This window comes from Anolis carolinensis, chromosome 1 (genome assembly GCF_035594765.1).
Source record: "Anolis carolinensis isolate JA03-04 chromosome 1, rAnoCar3.1.pri, whole genome shotgun sequence".
NCBI lineage: Eukaryota > Metazoa > Chordata > Lepidosauria > Squamata > Dactyloidae > Anolis > Anolis carolinensis.
In genome coordinates, this window is record NC_085841.1 from 289,043,562 (window position 1) to 289,064,350 (window position 20,789).

General features: G+C 39.0%; 1 protein-coding gene across 2 annotated transcripts; it reads left to right on the forward strand.

The window, feature by feature from the left end:
- Window positions 1-516: 516 nt before the first annotated feature.
- On the forward strand, window positions 517-20,012 carry e2f8 (E2F transcription factor 8). 2 transcript variants are annotated; one of them, XM_008106299.3, is made up of 13 exons: window positions 518-665; window positions 3,239-3,337; window positions 4,479-4,739; window positions 5,219-5,375; window positions 8,700-8,999; window positions 9,533-9,694; window positions 10,157-10,294; window positions 12,311-12,523; window positions 12,672-12,750; window positions 13,028-13,538; window positions 16,259-16,382; window positions 16,914-17,299; window positions 18,111-20,012. In XM_008106299.3, exons 2-13 carry the CDS (start codon window positions 3,320-3,322, stop codon window positions 18,294-18,296), a joined length of 2,535 nt encoding a protein of 844 aa, XP_008104506.2. In that variant the 5' UTR covers window positions 518-665; window positions 3,239-3,319; the 3' UTR covers window positions 18,297-20,012. The 2 variants fall into 2 exon arrangements, with proteins under 2 accessions (XP_016848216.2, XP_008104506.2); XM_016992727.2 differs by lacking the exon at window positions 9,533-9,694 and having other exon boundaries at window positions 517-665.
- Window positions 20,013-20,789: the final 777 nt, after the last annotated feature.

The following is a 20,789-nucleotide window of genomic DNA, read 5'->3' on the forward strand; positions in this document are numbered from 1 at the left end:
TCTAAGTGTTGCCATTTTGGCCTGCATCTATACACAAAGGAGTTCACCCTATACAGTTATAGCACTATGGCACCACAGTTTTTGAAGTACAATATTTGTGCCTTCAAGATTGCCTGTTGATCCCATACATTCCATAGGATTATTTTTAGGCAAGGAATACCCAGTGAGGCTTCGGCCAGTTCCTTCCTCTGACGTTGGCGGTCTCCCATCCAAGTGCCAACCAGGGCCGGCCCTGCTTAGCTTCCAAGATCAGATCGGAGCCAGCGCCTTTGGTGTATTTAGGCGCTGATTAGCAACCGCTCCTAGGAGCCTCCGTGGCGCCAAACTCTCAAATCAGCGCGCACTGCCCCTCCCTCCCCAGAGAACGTGAGCGAGCAGCGATTGGTTGGCGAGAGAAAACATCTGGACTCTGATTGGCTTAGTCTTCCCTGAGCTCTTTTCCCCTCCCAAATACTCTGTCTTGTGCCAGGCGCCAAACGTTTTAAACAGGAACCCGGGAAGGCTCCGCCCCCTGGCTCCATGAGGAGCCAATTAGATGCGCCGTGTGTGAGGAACGTGCCCTGGAAGGAGGAGCTGAGCCCCGCCCCTTCGAAGGCGCGCGGCGGGAGTGCGCGCAGCTGGGGGAGTTCGGTGGTCGCGCGACTGTGAGGGAAGGGCGCGAAAAGGTGAGAGGGAGGAAGGAAGGGTCTGCGTGTCCATTCTGTGAGGAATAGGCCTCGAAAGTGATGGAGAAGTTGTGTCTGTGGGGGAGAAAGGGGAGGACGCGGCCCCCAGCGTGGGTCTGGTTGAGTGTTGAGACCACAGTTGTGGAATTCAGAGGCTTCCTCTGACACCTTTTCGAAAAATCATTTGCATAGGACTTGGTTATGCTATGGCAGGCATGGGCAAACTTGGACCCTCCCTCCAGGTGTTTTGGACTTCAACTCCCACAATTCCTAACAGCCTCCTGTCAGCTCTAATGCCTCTTCTCTTTTGTACAAATGCAAGGGAATCTGTGTTAATGTATCGTCAAAGGCTGGGTTGCTGTGAGTTTTCTAGGTTGTATGGTCTAGAAAACTCACAGCATTCTCTCCTGACATTTCGCCCACATCTATGGCAGGCCTCCTCAGAGGTTGTGAGGTCTGTTGGAAACTAGGCAAGGGAGGTTTATATATTTATGGAATGTCGGGTGAGAGAAAGAACTCTTGTTTGCCTGAGGAAAGTGCTAATGATGCGATTGGCCAGCTTGATTAGCATTGGCTGCCCTTGCACCTTCAAAGCCTGACTGCTTGCTGCCTTGGGGAACCCTTTTTTGGGAGGTCAGGGCCAGCTAACACCTCCCAACAAAGTTTTCTCCCGGGCAGTAAGCAGCCAGACCTTGAAGCTGCAAGGCTATTCAGTGCTAATCATGGTGGCCAATTGGAACATTCACACTTGCCTCAAACAGACAAGAGTTCTTTCTACCACCCTGGACATTCCACAGATAAATAAATACTTTCATACACAGGGTCTCCTTGGCTTCTTTTGTTGAATTGATTCACCTGTATTGCGGTCTTCCAATTTTCCTACTACAGTAGAGTCTCGCTTATCCAGTCTTTGCTTATCCAACATTCTGGATTATCCAACGCAGTCTGCCTCCTGCCCGAAGCCACAACTCTTTCTCTAGGCAGCCAGGACTGAACTTTTTACAGATTTAATCTCCGACAAAGTTGTTACTGTAAATTCATTTTATGCAATTCTATCTTTATTTGTAGTCAATATTTTAGTAGTCAATGTTTTCAATACATTGCGATGTTTTGCTGCTAAATTCGTAAATACAGTAATTACTACATAACATTACTGTGTATTGAACTGCTTTTTCTGTCAATTTGTTGTAAAACATGATGTTTTGGTGCTTAATTTGTAAAATCATAATGTAATTCGATGTTTAATAGGCATTTCCTTAATCCTTCCTTATTATCCAGCATTTTCACTTATCCAGCATTCTGCCAGGCCGTTTATGTTGGATAAGCGAGACTCCATTGTATCTCACCAAGCATTATTGTCTTTTCTAGTGAATTGTGTTTTTTTCATGATATGCCTAAAGTATGACAATCTCAGTTTAGTCATTTTGGCATCTGTCACACCAAAAAGGCACAAAATGCTCCCTGACAGTAAGAAATATAACTGAAATGGATAGATTTCTAATAGGGTGTTGGCCATGTTGACCAGATTCATTATCTAAATAAGTACTGCTGAAGAGTGTGGCTTGTTTTTATACTTACTTGTCCCTTTTAAAGTCACCAAACTAGCATATACAGTTTAGCTAAAAGTATCACAGCCCCAGCCAGTTGAATAAAATGAGGTTTATTTTGCTAGTCAGAAACTACACAAAATATGTGTTCTTGCTCCACAATGCTCCCCTTCACCCTTTTGCTAGTTGCACAAATAAGCATAAAGTTACTCAGCTTGCTGAGCAAGTAGCTTTCTTTGTTTGGTATGGAATTATCACCTTTGCACTGGATTGTTGGGAGGATAATATTCAGAGTGGCGTAGGACTCCAATCCTCAAACTTTTGGGGTTGCCTACCTTGGAAAATTTTGGTTGAATCTGGTGCTGCTACCTGAAGGCAGGTAATAGAGTATATGATTTGTCACTATTCACTGTGACACTATATACAAAATGATTTCTAGACATTGACCTGTTTGTCCTTTTTACTATTCTTCTTAATGCTGACCTTGCTATTTTGCTGCTGGAGATTAATCAAAGGGATGAATGAAAATTGTCTTAATTGAGACTACTAGAAATATGCTTTAGAGATTGTCTCCCCTTGCAAATGGCGTTAGTGTCCTTGAAATCCAATAGTATTTAATAATGGGAGACCTTTACACAACAATTGTAATTCGTATATACCTAAGAAAAGCTTGGGAAGCAAACAATATTGTAATTTAAACTAATTAAATGAGACAATGTGCCATGTAGACACACTCTTTTAACAGCAGTTATTTTATTGTCTCCCACAAACTATTTGAGCTGAATGCTATTTACTGAAGAAGACTTGTAGACTTGATGGGACACAGCTCTGAATAAACATATTTTCAGTTGTGTTGTATGTTTGCCCACTGAACGAATGAATTGTTACATTACCTTTTGTTTCCCCAGACAAATTCATTTCAATAACTGCAGTAAAATTATGTCTTTTACTTTATTCTAATATCTTCCTCTTGTTAAAGGCATTGATGCCAACTAAATTTGTTTTGTATGTCTTTTTCTCTCTCAGAATGCTAAAACTGTTACCTAAACATATTCCTTGTAGTATTTAGAAGCAAATACAAATAAGAGGAAAACTACATGAAACAAAATGAATACTGAAGACAAGGTAACATATTTGAGATTGTTTTGACTCTGTTGTTCTCTCATTTAGTTTTTTTTATATTGAAGGATATAGGCCAGAAATGTCCACATAGAAATAAAGTTATAAATTTGGAAAGCTGCCTAAGGGCCATCTTATTCATTGTCTTTTCAGTGCAGATATCTACAATTAAAACATTCCTGAAAGATGGCCATTCAGTCTGCTTAAAAATCTCCAACGTAGGAGAGCCCACCATCCTGTGAAACAGTCTGTCAAATAGATCTTTGTTAGGAAATTCTTCCTAATGCTTAAGGGAATTAAGCTATTGTTATGCTTTTAGTTTTATCTGTTTTACCAAGAGTTATACTTCAATTTTTAATATAAAACAGGGAGCTGATGAAGAACTCTTCATAACTATTTGATGGCAAGTTATTGGTAAAGTGGTGGACCCTGAAATAATTAGAAACAAAAGTGCATCTGTAATTTTATACACAGTACCCATAATTTCAGTATCATTTGATCTAGGCAGAGTTTGTCTAACAAAATTACAAGGCGCCCTTTACTATAAGAAAAGGAAAAGGAAAAATAGTTCACAGAGATGTGCATGATAACACAGCATAGAATCATAGAATAGTAGAGTTGGAAGAGACCTCATGGGCCATCCAGTCCAACCCCCCGCTAAGAAGCAGGAAATCGCATTCAAAGCACCCTCGACAGATGGCCATCCAGCCTTTGCTTAAAAGCCTCCAAAGAATGAGCCTCCACCACAGTCTGGGGGAGAGAATTCCACTGTCAAACAGCCCTCACAGTGAGGAAGTTCTTCCTGATGTTCAGGTGGAATCTCCTTTCCTGTAGTTTGAAGCCATTGTTCCGTGTCCTAGTCTGCAGGGCAGCAGAAAATAAGCTTGCTCCCTCCTCCCTATGACTTCCCTTCACGTATTTGTACATGGCTATCATGTCTCCTCTCAGCCTTCTCTTCTGCAGGCTAAACATGCCCAGCTCTTTAAGCCGCTCCTCATAGGGCTTGTTCTCCAGACCCTTAATCATTTTAGTCGCCCTCCTCTGGACAGTTGTTAATTAAGAATTAAGAACAACAGCTTTTCTTCAACTTTATTTCCATGTGTAACTGCTTTGGTTTTGAGTCTCACAGTTTTTTGTTTGTACTTAGGAAAACCAGTCTTTTGAAGCAGGTGAAAGCACAGTGCAAACACCTCTGAAATGGACAGCTACCTCCAGTTCAGTTTTGGAAGAGATGCAACCTGCAGTTTCTGGCCGCCTGACAACACCACCGAAGCCTAGTGAAGTCTCTTCTAGAGATCCATGGACACCGACGGCTAACCTCAAAATGCTGATCAGTGCAGCTAGTCCTGAGATTCGAAATCGAGAACAGGAAAAAAAATTGTCAAACTGCAGAAGTGAAAGCTTTGAGGTATTTTTGTTGTTTTTTTGTTTTGTTTTTCCTCATAAGCGATCTTGGAATTGATTAATACTAAATTTTGAAAACTGCTTCAGCAAGCAACAACTTGGTTTGTTCTGCTCTCCTGTGCAAGACCTCAGATGTGGAGTGCTAGTCTAACTAGTACATAGGACTAACAGCTTATGCACAGCAGATGTGGCATGACAGCTGTATTATTTGGGGGGCTTAGCAGCTGTCATTGGGCTCTTCCAGACAGGTCCTATATCCCAGGATCTGATCCCAGATTTTCTATTTATCCCAGATTATCTGGCAGTGCGGATTTATATAATCGGGTTTAAAGCAGAATACCTGGGATCAGATCTTGGGATCTAGGGCCTGTCTGGAAGGGCCTATGGAGACAGTCACTTGGTCATCCATTACGAATTTGGATGCTAAATCTGTCGAACTATATCTTTTTTAACTTAAGAGCATTTTCTCTTGTCTTTCTGCAGGAACATTTGTCAGGAGATGAATATGAAAAATCCCAACCAAGCCGTAAAGACAAAAGTCTGGGATTGCTGTGTCACAAATTTTTAGCTCGCTATCCTTGTTACCCTAACCCATCTCAAAACAATGAAATTTGCCTTGATGAAGTATCAGAAGAACTTAGTAAGTCTGGGGCTATGGTCTTAATATTAAATGCTGATTTTATTTATTTAGTGTCTAAAGCATTGCATAAATAAGTATAAAATTGATAAAATAAGGAGCAGAAGCAGCTAAATAATTTTTGACCAAATACAGGCAACGGTGACTGCATTGTCTTTTGATTTTAAACAGTTCTTCCTCTGTGCATGAGGCAGGGCATTGTGTGCAAGCATACAAATGTGAAGTTGTTTGTTCTTCTCCACAGTCGCACAAGGTGGAAGATTCTTCTAAGTAGTTCCCTTTTACCAGGTTGTCTTTTGATCTCCCAACACCACTTCTGAGTCTTTCAGGGACTCCCAAGTTCCCATTCTTGGTTTGCCCCTGGAGGGAGACCCTAGTGGGGGACCATTCAGTTGGGATTTCGTGGTTTATCTGTCCAGAGGTATACTCTTGCTGTTGTTGGGGAACATTAAAAGGGGTGATGGTTCTCATGAAGCTTTTCCTTGATCTGATTCTACTAGGAGGAGGCTGATAGCCATAGAGTGGATTTAATGCTGTTGGAAATACTACTATATCTATTCCTCAGCAAAATAGATGTGTTCCTGTGCATTATTTCTGTACTAGAGACAGAGATAACATGAAAAAATAGGGTATTCGTTCTTACAGATGAGCATGTTTCAGCAAACATTTTATTCAAACCTAAAAATGTAAACATGTGAACTGAAAAAATTAAATTGGGAAAGCCTTACGTAAGTAAACAAAAACATTTTGAATCTTCTAGGGTCAACCTGAAGGTTTCTTCCAAAATGCATCCAGACATGGTGCTTTTTCTTTCATCAAATACCACATTTATGATTTCAGTTATAGTGGCCAGCTATGTACGAGTATTTGTAACATGCTGGGAGTAGTTGGTATAGCAGCTTTGTCTGCTTTTCCTTTTCATGCTATTTATTAAGGGATTGTGGAGGCAGCTGTCATTTATCTGGTATGTTGGAGGTAGGCTCAGAATTAGGTAGAGTAGAGCATCACTCCTGCCCAGCTCAAGCTTTGTACATTGCACAATTTGCTGCAGATATGTTGCTGCAATCCAGTGCCAAAACCCTCAGCTCTCCGTCATGGTCTTCCTATTGTTGGGGCCACTTAAACTACCAAAAACACTTCAACGTACACAGAGGACAAGGAGGAAAAGAGGAGCTGAATGGGCATGAGAAGACAAAAAGAATAGGAGCATCTTTGATTATGATAAATCTGTCAAACTGCAATTTCTTAACTGACCTAGACGTGTGTTGAAAAAAATCAGAGATGGCTTAAGAAAGCTTGTTGCACCAGTGAATACTGTTCAGAAAAAGTGGTGAAATATGAATGCAGAAACTGAACACCAAACTGAATGTTGAGCATTCAAAGTGGTCTGTATACATTAATGATTTTTAGCCTTTGAGCCTCTTGATATTTTGGACCTCACTGTTCAGAATTCCTGGCCAAGTTGGCCAGTCCTCAGGAATTTGGTGTGTTGATGGGCTAAAGTCTCAGTTTGCTTTGTCTTTTCCCCCAAGGATAAACATTCTAAACAACATTGCACAAGCAATCTTGTTGCAGATACATATCCCACAATATTGTCCTTGGATTTACCTCTGAACAGAGTTTTGGTCATTTGATCTTCAATCACATAGTTGTTTCCAACTCTTTGTGACCTCATGGACCAGTCCACGCCAGAGCTCCCTATTGGCCGTCGCCCCCCCCCCCCCCAAAGTTCCTTCAAGTTCAGGCCAGTCACTTCAGGGATACCGTCCATCCATCTTGCCCTTGATCAGCCTCTCTTCCTTTTTCTTTCCATTTTCCCCAGCATCATGATCTGGTCATTTGATACAAGATTGCAAATGATTGGCCCACCAGGTCTTGTAGACTTCATATTCCCATGAGCCCCAGCAGTAAATAGCAAGATATAGAGAAGATTTCAGTTTATTAATGGCTGCTAATTGCTGTCACCATTGATTTGTTTACAAACCACTTAGACAATCCTTTATTGTTTTTGAAGGTTGCAAGCAGGTAGATGGTATTCTTACAGCAAATTATTATCTGCGACATCCTCTTAAAGTATAGATGCTCAGGGACCAAGAGGGCATCGATAACTTATTAAATTTTTTAGGATTAGAAAGTTATAAACTTGACCCATGTATTGTATTGCTGAAACAATTTAACTAGAATCAAAGAGTTGGGAGGGACTGCAAGAGTCATCAAGTCCCAGACCTCACCATTCAGGAATACATAACTAAAACATTCCCAATAAATTGCTATCAAGTTTAAAGACCTTCACTTCACTTTATTTCTTAATTAGTCACTCTCCACCAGAGTGCTCCGAGCAACTTACAATTTAAAATATAATTCCACAATATAAAAACATTCAACATAAAAACATTCAACAGTGACTATTTGGCAAATTAGATCTGATTTACTTAAATGCACAACCAAACAGCCAAGTCTTGAGCGCTTTTACAAAAGGTTGCAACTCCAACATTGCTGTAACATATGGAGGCAGTGAGTTCCACAGAATTGGAGCATAGGTCGAAAAGACTCTACGCCTTGTAGCTTCCAGGTGTACCTCCCTAGGGCCCTGTACGTATAGGAGATTTTCCTGGGAGGATCGAGGTGACCACTGATGAAAAAAAGGAATGAGGCGGTCCCTAAGATATAATGGTCCTTGGCCATTTCGAGCTTTAAATGTCAGGATCAGTATCTTGTAAGAGATCTGATGTTCTATTGGTAGCCAATGCAGTTGTTTCAGAATCGGTGTAATATGGGATCTTATAGATGATCCCGCTAGCAGCCTGGCTGCCACATTTTGGACCATTCGGATCTTCTGGGTTTTTGTCTTCGGAAGGCTGGCATATAAGGCGTTACAATAATCCAACCTAGTGGTGACTGTTGCATGGATTACCGTTGCCAATGCTTCTGTCGAAAGGTAGGATGCCAATTTCCTTGCCTGGTGAAGATGAAAAAAGGCCTGCTTACTTATGGCAGTGATCTGGGCCTCCATTGTCAGCAATGAGTCCAACACAACCCCAAGGCTTTTAACAGTAGCAGACGGAACCAGAACTTCCCCATCAAAATCAGGCAGTGACTGGATTAACTGTGGTGGCTGGCTGGGCCAGAGTATCTCAGTTTTTGCGGGATTCACTTTTAGTCTACTCGCTCGCAGCCAACTCATCACTGCTTCCAAACACAGCTTAAAGTTCTCAGGAATCGTGACCTTCAAAGAAGGAGATCCTCCAAATGTTATCCTTTGGAAATCTAATAAATTGGAAAAGTAGCTTGAAAATTATATAACATCAGTTTCTTTCTTCCATACAGATGTTGAACGTAGACGTATTTATGACATAATGAATGTCTTGGAAAGTCTGCACATGGTGAGTCGACTTGCCAAAAACAAGTATTCTTGGCATGGGTGTTATAATCTGAAAAGAACACTGCAGATTTTGAAAAAAGTTGCTGAGGAGAACAAATATACAGACCAAATTGAGTTGATTAAAAAAAGAGAATCTGAACAAGAAAAGGATGGTCAGAAAACTGAGTTGGTGACAAAGCACATCATGCCAAATGATCATACGGACATATGCTTTGTGGAGTTTCCTGGGATGGAGTTTCGAACAGGTAAAGACTTTGGTCTCCATCTAGGATTAATATACGAAACTACGCATATTCCTGTAGTTCAGTTTGTTTAGTTCCAAAAAGTTTGGGTTACAAGGTTTAAAATAGTTATTTTTTAAAACAATCCATCATTTTAATACTAGTGCTGATGAAATCTGCAAATAGTGAGTACTTTCTCCAAGGGATTTCCCATTTTATTTACAGTGTTAGTAAAATATATTTTACTAAATCCAGATGTAATATATGTGCATCATTCTAAGAACAAAAATACTCAATATCATGTTTACTGTACTTATGCCAATCTAATTAATGGATCAGTACTGGAATTGCCATAAGTCAGCAGGCAACCTGAGGTCACATATACACATATGCATAAATACACATAAACACTTGTGTGTTGTTAGTTCAAACTAGACTGCAATGAAATAGTTCAGGGTTGCACAGCAGTAGTCTTTAGTGGCCCAAACCTTAGGAGACATAGAACAATTTCTTATTTCACACTTGTTAACTAGCTTTTTCATTTGCTCATTACACAGCTTCAGTAAACAAGCGTAAAGACAAATCTTTAAGAGTAATGAGTCAGAAATTTGTGATGCTTTTTCTTGTATCATCTCACCATGTTGTGAGCCTTGAGGTTGCTGCTAAAATGTTGATTGGGGAAGACCACATGGAATATTTAGATAAAAGCAAATTTAAAAGTAAGTGAAACTTCTGTTTGTCTGGCTTTTTAAAGTGGGGTGGGGTGCTCCTGCTCATTGTGATGGAATTGGCTCTGCACATTAGGTCATTTGGTTAAAGAAGTCAGTATTTAATGTATTTAAAGTGTAAATTCCATGTTTAAATTTTGGTCCTGTCTTCAGCTCTTGATGTACATATATGCAAATATGGGTATTCAAAAATCCAAATACGTTGGATCCCAAACATTTTGGATAAGGCATATTGGAAGAGATCATTTAAAATATTGAACAAATGATTAATAATTGTTAATGTACACACTGGACTGCTCATAAATTTTTCTCTGATGGATTCAAGAAACACAATGTTTTCGCTGTTCTGCATGTGTGAAATAGCATTTAGGAGGAAAAGATTAATCAAGACAGAGGTTTTGTTTAACAACGGTAATACCCATGTATTTACATTGTTTCTATAACTTATTTCAGCTAAAATCCGGAGACTGTATGATATTGCTAATGTTCTTAGTAGCCTTGAACTTATCAAGAAGGTTCACATTTCAGAAGACAAGAGCCGCAAACCAGCGTTTAAATGGACAGGACCAGATATTTTTTCAGATACTCAGGGTAAGTTAATTATTGCTTTAGTACTGTGGATTATATCTAATTTCAGTAGTAAAGCTCTTTTTTAAAAAAAAAACCTGTTAATATATTAGCAAGTTATTCATCATGACAAATATTAACTTAATCCCTCTCAAATATTTTTTCAGATGTTGGGGTAAGAAGCAGGAATTCACCAAAATAGATATAGATGAATAGATATTAGTGATGTGATAATTCTTTTATTTATTACAGTAGAATCTCAGTTATCCAACATAAATGGGCCAGCAGAATGTTGGATAAGCGAAAATGTTGGATAATCAGGAGGAATTAAGGAAAAGCCTATTAAATGTCAAATTACGCTATGATTTTAAAAATTAAGCATCAAAACATGTTTTACAACAAATCGACAGAAAAGGCAGTTCAGTACACAGTAAACGTTATGTAGTAATGACTGTATTTACGAATTTAGCACCAAAACATTGCAATGTATTGAAAACATTGACTACAAAAACATTGACTACTAAAGGGCAGACTGCGCTGGATAATACAGAACGTTAGATAAGCGAGATTCTACTGTAATAGTATTTCTGTGCTGCCCTATACCCAATGCTGAACAATGATGCAACACACACACACGTACGTGTGTGTGTGTGAGAGAGAGAGAGTATGTTTGTACAAAGGCTGTTGCTAGGTGAAGTGGCCCTCTGTGATGTCACTGGGAAAGAAAGATGATATGTGTATGAGTGGAAGGAGTGGGAGAAGGAAAGAGCCACTGTTGGCTGGAGTTACACTGAAAAAGGTACCTGTTCTTGCTTACATACAAATTCAACTTAAGAACAAACCTACAGAACCTATCATGTTCGTAACTTGGGGGCTGTCTGTACTTAAAAACTGTTGGGGACAATGGGGAGATGAGAGCAGAAATCCTCATAACTGCTTTCCAGAACACCAACCAAGTAAAAATAGAAGCACTGCAAGGGTGCGTCTCTAGCTATTATACCTGTTTGAGCTGTCCAGAAGGATACCAAGGTAGTTGTGTCTAAAGGGATAAGAAGATAGTGACAGGGTTGCAGTCCTCAAAGGTCATCTTCAAAGTGACTTTTTTACATGACAACCAAAACAGCTTTAGTTATAAGACCTCACTCCTGTCAATCCTCAAATCAGTCTAAAAAATTAGTTTACTTCAGAGTGCCTGAAGTTGCCTGGTAACAACTTGCAAGGAAGAAAGTGCTAGTTCCTAGCCTTTTTCCCTGGGGCTGGCTTAGATTTGTTTAACAGTGGCTAAATCATTGCCACTTTGAAGGAAGCCACTGTCATCCTCAGGGAACAATCTTGATCCAATTGGAAATTATTTCTGTAAACATGATCAGCCATGATAGACAGGCAAGAGTCAAGTCTACAGGTAGTTAGCCAGACTTATCCGCTATCTTGTCTACAACCTCAGCTTCAGCAGTTGAATGTCTCCCATACAAATTATTCTACTGGTTGAGCTGTTTTAATTGGACCAAGATCATTAAGTTTGGCCTTTTGTCCGTATAAGTATGATAGTTATATTGTAGAATTCCAGGCAGTTACAAAAAATCACAAATTGCTTACAACTTCTCAAGTGAATGATAGTGAATTCGTATAGTGGTAGTGGAAAAGAAACCTTCCTGTGTATTTTCGTAATGATCTCTGACTCTGATGCATCATGAGTCTTCCTCTGTTTGTGTTCTACCTATCTTGGCTTGCCTTATTGCTCTCAGTTTAAAAGTGTAAATCAGTGAGAGATCTGTTTGGCAGAAGACAGCATTTAGACATGATTGTGTCCATTGCCCAGGACATCTCTATGTCCCACAGAGCAGCAAGATTTTAGCAAGACTTCAAGGTATACCAACTAGAACTTTCCCCAGAGATCTTCAGTTGAATAGAAGACAGATGACTTTTCTCCTATCATAAACACTTTCCCAATCTCTTTCCCAAAAAGGATTAATAGCTTAGTAGTTAATAACCTAGTACACTGCTAAAATATATTACATCTTCTATATGATTGATTTCTAGGTACACAGCCTGTACCAACAACTGCAATGATTATTTCATCTCATCCTGAGAAAGGGAAATCTTCCAAAGAGAATTGTTCCAAGAATCTGTTCCCTACTAGAAGCAAGCAAGGCTTCACGAGGCATCCATCCTTAATAAAAACGGCAAAAACAATGCAGATTGATCAGAGGAAGATCCGTTCTGCTCCAAGCAGCCCCATTAAGAAAAACACAAGTATGGAACTGTTAAAATACAAACTCTACTAGCTATTGTTCGAAAGAGGCTAAGAGAATGCTTTATGGGCTATGAGTTACTCAGCTTTAAGCTATACAAATAGTGTAATTACAGTAAAGTCTTTCCATTTTTAACTTTCGTCCAAAAGGTCAAATTGCATCATCTCTTCCAAGCAAGATGGCACAACTTGCAGCAATATGCAAACAGCAGTTAGATGAACAATCAAGGTATGTTTCTAAACACAATGCAGTACGTTAAGGCAGCTATTAAAATTAGAAATACATCAATGGCTGTTTTTGTCCAGAATAAAAATCAGATAATTAATTGTTATTGTCAGTTACAAAGGACAACGTATGAACTTTTATTAAAGTGGTGTACGAATATTTTGTAATGCTCTGCCTTATTTCTTTTTGAATTAGTAAAGTCAGTTCCGCTTAGTTTTGCTTTATTTGAAAAGAAAAAAAATCAGATCAAAGTATTCTAACATTGGATTTCTTTCCTTAGAGATCTCAAAAAGATGGAAATGAAACTGGAACACTATACTTTGCCAGGCTGTCTGGGTCCTCCCCCTGGCAGTTGTTTGAAGCCCAAACCATCTCAGGATGAGATTCTTCCTCTGATCCCCAGTTCAGGATCACCAGCAATGCTAACTCATGTCCATTCCAATGTGCCATATGTGTTGTATTTCCCGCCTTCCCAAACACAGATAGTGACTGCACACAGTCGAGGTTTCTCAGTACAGCCCTTTCCCTGTACCAATGTGATGGCAATGAATTCTGTGGAGACCAGTTCACAATTGATCCCTGAAAAAAAGTGTATTGAAGACAGTGACATTAACTTAGCAGCAGGTGATGCCAGTTCCAAAGAACAAAGCTTTGGCCTGGCCAAGGAGCAAGAAGGCAGAAGAGATGACTTGATATCTGGGAAATGTTTCAAAATGTGTGAATCGGTGCTGGAGGATACTCCCATTAAAAAATGTAAGAATGAAGAGCTGGAGCATCAGGATGGACTTCAGGTAATGTTTGTTAAAGTGTGTTTCCCCTTTCCACATTAGTTGTACCCTTCTAATATTTTTTATTTTCCTCCTAAATGGATGCAAACAACTCAAAATCTTTGGATATCATTAGACTAGTAATTCTTAAATGGTGTACTCTAACAATCTGATTAAGGAGTCCTGTGAACTAGAGCAGAGCAACCTATACTATTGTCTGCACTTTTAACATTTTTTTTCCTGCAGTAATGGCGTCATCAGTAATAGCAAATTCTCTCTACTTTATTTCTGCACAAAGCTCAATAAAATATATGGTCACCATAAATTAACAAGTAAATTGAAAGCACTTACACATAACCTCCCCAGAGGCTTAGTTGCTAGGAACAAGAGCTTAGAGCTGAAATATACTTAATTTTTGTTCCTCTTATTTGTGTCTGTACCACCAGTGGAAGTCTTTTCATAGCAACATCTTTGAAATAAAATTTGTCCTTTTGGCAGAAAGAGACCCTTGATTATTTGCAAGGGTGAACAAAATATGGCCCACCAGATGTTGAACTGTAGCCAGTCCAAACCAACATAACCAATTTTGGACATTGCTGGGAAGTGCAATCTAACATCTGAAGGGCTGTAGTTCGCCTGTTTTTCTTTGTACCCATTATAGGAATTGAAAATGCTGGGCCCAAGTAATATACTGTTAAAACTAAAACTGTTGAATACCCCTAAAGCTCCCCAAATAGCTGCCATGACTAAGTATCCTTTTTCTGGGAGTAATTTCAGCCCAGATTGTGATGTAGACCACCTTCATCTCATTGTTGCTCAACATCTTGAGGTCCCCCCGTGGAAGAGGCTGTCTTTTGGACGTAGTCGTGAATTACTGAACTTTTTTTCAGTCAGCCTTCAGGGGAAACTGGTACTTTTCAATTCATTAAAATCCCAGCCAAGAATTACGCATCATCAGAAGAAACTAGATGTTATATTGTCAGGTTGTGCTTGCTCTTGCCCCAGCTTAAATAGGGTTGCCACTTCTGCAGGTGTTTTCATGCCCTTTCATTCTTCAAAAGCGAACCTTTGTGGATGTAGAACTGCTATAGCCCAGAGGATTGCAAAACATATTCCTAGGTGCCACAGGTTTGTAGAGTGCCTCTTTAAGCACAGTGAGGTTTTGGTTTCTGGCTAATCTGTCATTAATTGCAGATATGCCTGTTTTAGCCTTAGGCTTCTTAACTGAAACATCTGTGCCTTGATTCTATGGCATTGACACATAGGTTTTTTTTTTTAAAAAAATGTTGATTTTAAAGAAGCTATTCACTTCTGATGAGAACGGCATCCTCCAGTCCTGTAATTTAGACGGAAAAGGCTTATTAGTGAGCAGAAAAGAATGACATTGGTGAACATGTTCTTCAGCTGAAAGGGTTGTAAACACTGAGAGGTCTTTTGTAAATTTAGCATGTACACCCTGAATGAGATGCTGCATTACAGTGATTCTACATATTTTAATAGTCATTGGAAAAGATTTTGAAAAGTTTAAAACAATACATGAGATGTAGGAGAATAAGGACACTGAGTAGAAGAAAGGAAGCATTTTAAATGGAGAAAGTGATGGGCAGGGAAATGTTCTGAAATATTATCTATCAGTGAAACTCTATGCTTATGAATATTTCCAGTTCTTGGTGTTCAAAAGGCACAGATATAAAAGTATAAAACCCAGACTTTGACATGTCCAGATAAGCATCTTGAATATCAAGACTTGGAGCAAAGGGGAAGCTCTGCTTCCTTCTGTGTATAAAAAGTCGGTCCTTGGTTTCTGCTTTTTGCACACGGTGTATCTTCATGGGAGGGATGAAAATCGGGGGGGGGGGGAATTAAAGGTCATAGGTTGGCTATTAAAGAGAAAGGCAGCCAGTCACCTCCCCCACCCCATCCTGACCCCTAGAGAACTGAGATTATTGGGATTGATAAGAAGATAGAGAAAAATCCTTTCTTTTTAATTTTTTTCAGTGCTTCTGTTGATCTATCACAACACATTCCCTTTGCTAATACAAAATAAAAGTGAGGAAACCAAAAACCAAAAGTTAACATTGCATGAAAGATCTAGGAATGTTATTCTTTCAAACTGTTTTGAACTGAAACAGTACTAGAGTTTTCCAAAATTAAAGCAGAAGTATGCCATATAACAATACTATTCAAAGTGTTGGTCTCTGAACTCACTCCAATTCACAAGCCATTGGCTGTTAAGGTGTGTGGCAAATTTCCTGGAAGGAAAAATAGAAACAGTTGCAGACAGTGACCACAAATATAATGCCAATCCCTGGTGTGCCAGGTTGGGGGTAGGGATGGGGAACCTATCAGTCAATCGCATCAAGTAGCTTGATGAACAGTGCAATATAGAGTAATCAAGGGTTCGTTGTATTTAAAAACTGAGAGGTTATTCTCCTTCTACAAATAGTTTTAATTGTTGATGATCTACCATTTTTATTATTACTTACTTTTTTGCCTTTTGTTTTGGAACCCTAAGGTCTAAAAACAGGAAAACCATATAAGATCTCACATTGTATTCATTGTTTGTTTGTTTTTTTAAAAAGAGAGGAAAGAAGATCCAGTCACAAACCTGTTATAACCCATGTTATAACCATGTTGGTCAGTGGAATGAGTGATAAGCACAAATGTTGCCTGGTTTAAATATATTATTTTATTAGCACTTATTATTGCTTTTGACATAAAGTATGTTTTTTCCTTTCTTTTAGACTTGCCTTCCTTCAGGTTATCTTATACCTTTTCCTCAGTTTACAAAGCTTCTGAATGAAACCACTGTTTCTAGCAGCAAGAAGACTGAGCAAGAACAGAAAACCTACGGTTCGCCTATTGCTGGTGTGTATTTATTGATCATATCACTGGAGTATTCCTGAGTTAACATCTACCATCTGTTAAGTACAAATGGCAGAAGGCTTCATGTATGGAAGTTAGGTGTGCCCATTAGACATCTGAGGCATTTGCCAGTGTCTAAGGCAGGCATGTCCACAGTCCGGCCCGGTGGCCAAATGCGGCCCCTGTTCAAATTTCTACCGGCCCTCTCTTCAGGCCTCCCTTACTTGCTTCTTGCCTTCCTCCCTTCCTTCCTTGACTTTCTCCCTCCCTCCTTCCCTTTGTTGACTTCCTTCCTTCTTGGGGATCAGGGCCCTGCAAAAGGCAGGCTCTTCTGGAGGAGAGAAAAAAAGATGGTGGCCCTTCATCCTGATTAAGCATAACCTTTTCCTCGGGTGGCTCTGCCCTTGAGCATCCTGTCCCAGTGACCCCTTGCCTCTCTCTCTCTTGCTCATGTCTACAAAATGCTGTGTTCTGCCCCATGACAAAGAAGTGCCATTATTTGTAATAGTTTGTTTATCCTCTTCTTTACTATAGATGGTATCCCTGTACAATCTAACGCTACAAAAATCAATTTTCCTACTCTTCAGTTTACACCTTTGAACCTAATGGTGCCATCTTCGGTAGCTACTGTATCCGTGGCGAATGGTCCAGCTGTTACTTTGAGCCATGCTGCTCCTGTTCAAGCCCCAAACCCTTCACTTCTGAACTTTATGCTCCAACATGTAGGACTGATGCCTGCCAATGTACAGGCTTCTGTAAATCAAGTCTTTGGCTCTGCCCTGGTTTGTCAGCAAGCAGAACATGTTAATGCTGTCCCCAGAAGTGTCAGCATGAAAAAAAGGAAAGCATTACAGAATGTCTTACCAAAGGAGAGCAGTGGGTTCAGTGGAAAAACAGTTCCAACAACTCCTTTAAAGACGGTAAGAGACAGAAAAAGCATCTAGTGCTAATATATAATTACCTGATGAGCATTTTTGAGTAGCATTAATCAGTCAGAAATGTCACACAAATTTGTTCATGGATTGTATTACCTCAGACTTAAGGAGCGTTCAAATAAATATAAGATGGTTGCAAACAGCTTTGGATCCCTTCCTGAGAAAAAAGCAAGACATTAAATAAAGTTTAGCAGCCACTCATGTCAAGATTTAGATCATGTGTTTTTCATGTAAAACCCATGGAGTTATGAGTGTGTGGAAAGGCAGCAAGAGGTCTGTAGGATATATTAAAGATTTGCCATTTTTTTCTTGTATTCTGCTAAGGTTGGATTTATCACATGTGCCTTGTATTGACATTATTATTGTTAGGTGAGGCACAGCATTTCTGTGATTTGTAGGTGTAAAAGTGAGGCCAATCTGTCAGCACACTCATGGGTGAAATGATGTATAGTGAATGTTAGGTATCAGCTGGGACTTGATTCTAGGACCTCCTGAAAATCCCAAAATCCACGGGACACATGTCTCATTAAATAAAATGGCATAGCAAAATTGTGTCCTCTATAGCAAAGACTCAAGGTTTGCTTTTATGGTTTTTTTTAGAGGCGGGGGGAGAGAGGGGCATATTTTCAAGTCCTTGATGTTGGAATCTGTAGATGCAGAATCCGTGGATAAAGAAGTTTGAGCGTATCTTAGTAGTACAAAACTGTAGGTGTATTCTTCTGCTTGTTTATATTAAAGTATTTAAGTTGTTTTAGTCTGGTCACTTGAAGCAACTTTGGCTTTCCTTTCCATCTAGACCACTGTTTCTGCGGTACCCAATGACTCATACAAAGGCAATGGAAGTGTCTTCCAAATGTCGTGTGAACCATCTTTAATCCCTGGCTTTTGTTCATCCTCTTGTGAACCAGATAAAATTTCCCAAGAAGAATTAGTAGTTCAACAAAGAGAACTGGATATGTCAATCGAAGATGATGATGTTTGATTTGGAGAAATACTGTGGGAACTTTCCCATCACAGATAGAATTGCAACTTTTTATTTCTGGTATTGTGGGTGTACTTCAGAAATGGTATTTGATCATAGAGGTGGCTTCTTTCTGCTGGAGTACTTTTTAATTTAAATTCTTCTCCTTCACCCTTTCAAACAAAGCAAGGACATGCATTGGCTTCTGGGAGATTAAATAATATTAATAAATCTTTATACCCCGCCCCATCTCCCAAAAAAGGACTCGGAGCAGCTTACAACCATGAAACGTATTAGATAATATAAGCAAAATACATAACATATCAAATTAAGATGAAACAAAAAATTAGTGCAAAATGCCAACCATCAATAAACTATTATATAAACGCAACTTGAACAACATTTAAAAATCCCAGCCATTGCTGTGATAAAATAAGCCATAAACTCCAATTGATGATTATTGGGTATTGAATATTAAACAAATCCACTTATAGAAAGCAGCAGTTTGGAACAAGGCTGGATTGCTTCACAATTGTGTGGGAAATGAATGCTGTTGTATTTAAATACTAGAACTTGAAGGTACCATGTAACATACTATTTTTTTTAAATGTGAAAGGCTCTAATTCTGTTGAAATAATATTTTAATTCTGTGTTTGAATTGCTGTTATGAAGTTGAAAATCTTAATCATGCCTATTTAAATTTAAAGTTTATTTAAACATTAATTTTCTCAAATTAAATTTTGAACTTAATTTTCCTAACTTTCATACTTGTATTTACTTCTTGACATTGAAGTCCATTTTTTGCTAGAGCAACTGCAGGAGAAACATGCTAAAGAACATGCCACACGCTGCATCAGAAAAGGTATGAATAAAAATAAATTGCTGCATAGCACATTTGCTGGAACGGAAAACATTAGAATAAACAGTTCTCTGCTAAGTCTCAATCTTCTTCATGATCAAGATCATTTCTATATGCCATTTGAAGGCTCTTTATTTCTGAAAACTCATTTCACTTGTTGGGAATCACAACAGAAAAGTGGTAAGTGTGTGTAGCTGCTTTGAGGCTCCTTACGGAAAGAGAAAAAAAGATGTAAATAAACATCATCATCATAAGTGACAGGTTTACCACTTTTTACATTATTACCCAAACACTTTTCACACCAGCTTAAGGTGATTTCCATCTTTATTTGTTGTCTCCCTATTATCTAACCATTGTGCCCTTGGGTACTCTATTAACAATTAGATTACCAAAGTTTGTCAATCTCCAGTTGTTCTATTCCCCTATTTCTTGTTTTTTTCTTTTTTTCATGTCGGGGGCGACTTGAGAATCTGCAAGTCGCTTCTGGTGTGAGAGAATTGGCTATCTGCAAGGACGTTGCCCAAGGGACGCCCGGATGTTTGATGTTTCGCTATCCTTGTGGGAGGCTTCTCTCATGTCCCCACATGAGCTGGAGCTGACAGAGGGAGCTCACCCTCTCTTCCTGGATTTGAACCACTGGCCTGTCCTGTCAGTCAGCAGTCCTGTCGGCACAAGGGTTTAACCAATTTCACACGGTGGCTTTGATTCTAAGACACACTTCTCCTTATGCATCTTAGAATCACAGGGGCTTTTTATATGTAAGTAAATCTCTTTTTCTGTTAGTGGTATTGAAATTAGTGTGTCGTACAATCAACAATGTCTTAGTGTTGAAGAATTATGGTATGTTCTCTGAAAGCTACTTTTTTGCCCTCAAAATCTACACAAGTCAAATTCCTGCATTTTTTTTCAGATGGAGAAATATCTGGTACAGCTACAATAATGTGTTTGATATTGGGGAAATATTGTACATTCTTCTTTTTCCACAGTTATAAAGTCAAGCCATGGCTGTTCTAAAGTAGTGCATATTCTGAAACAGCATTCTGCTTTGTTTCTCTAATTTCTTGTAGACTGTCTAGTTCCTGCTCAGACATCTCCATAATTTTATTCCTAATTATATCTCCAGTACATTTAATGATATGGAAGTTGGACTTTCTGTGTTTTTTCCTGCCTGCGTTAAACATGACTATTACCTTATTCCCTTGCTAGCTTTGTAAAGCTTTCTTTGATCTGAAGTCTGACATGATGTTTTAATGTGCTGTTTTCAAATATTTGAATCATGTTGATAGTCTACATGTTCAGTTAATTTTTTTAAAAAAAAACTATCCTGTATTTCTAGGTTTGTTTCCCCAGGTACTATGATACATTTGATAAAGAGAAACCTATGTTTCTGGTTAGGACTGTATTACATATAACATTATTCCTGTATACAAACAGGTGTACTAACCTTTTACTTAAAATCTTTTTGATATAAACCTTAAGATTTTCCAGATCTATATTTCCATTGCAGTATTCTGCTAAAAGGCATTTAATTTATATCCCACCTTTCTTCTAATGTGGAACCTGAAGCAGAAACAAAAACAACAATATGTAGCTCAAAGGTTTAAAAAGAATTAAACACTCAGACTGATTCAAACATGCATCTAAAACACTCAAAA

Bases quoted from the DNA above. Each gene is read 5' to 3' on its own strand.
- e2f8 (XM_008106299.3), top strand. The intron at 12,751-13,027 runs GTATGTTTCTAA...TTCTTTCCTTAG, and splicing joins CAGTTAGATGAACAATCAAG to AGATCTCAAAAAGATGGAAA. The intron at 16,383-16,913 runs GTGTGTATTTAT...TCTTTACTATAG, and splicing joins CTACGGTTCGCCTATTGCTG to ATGGTATCCCTGTACAATCT.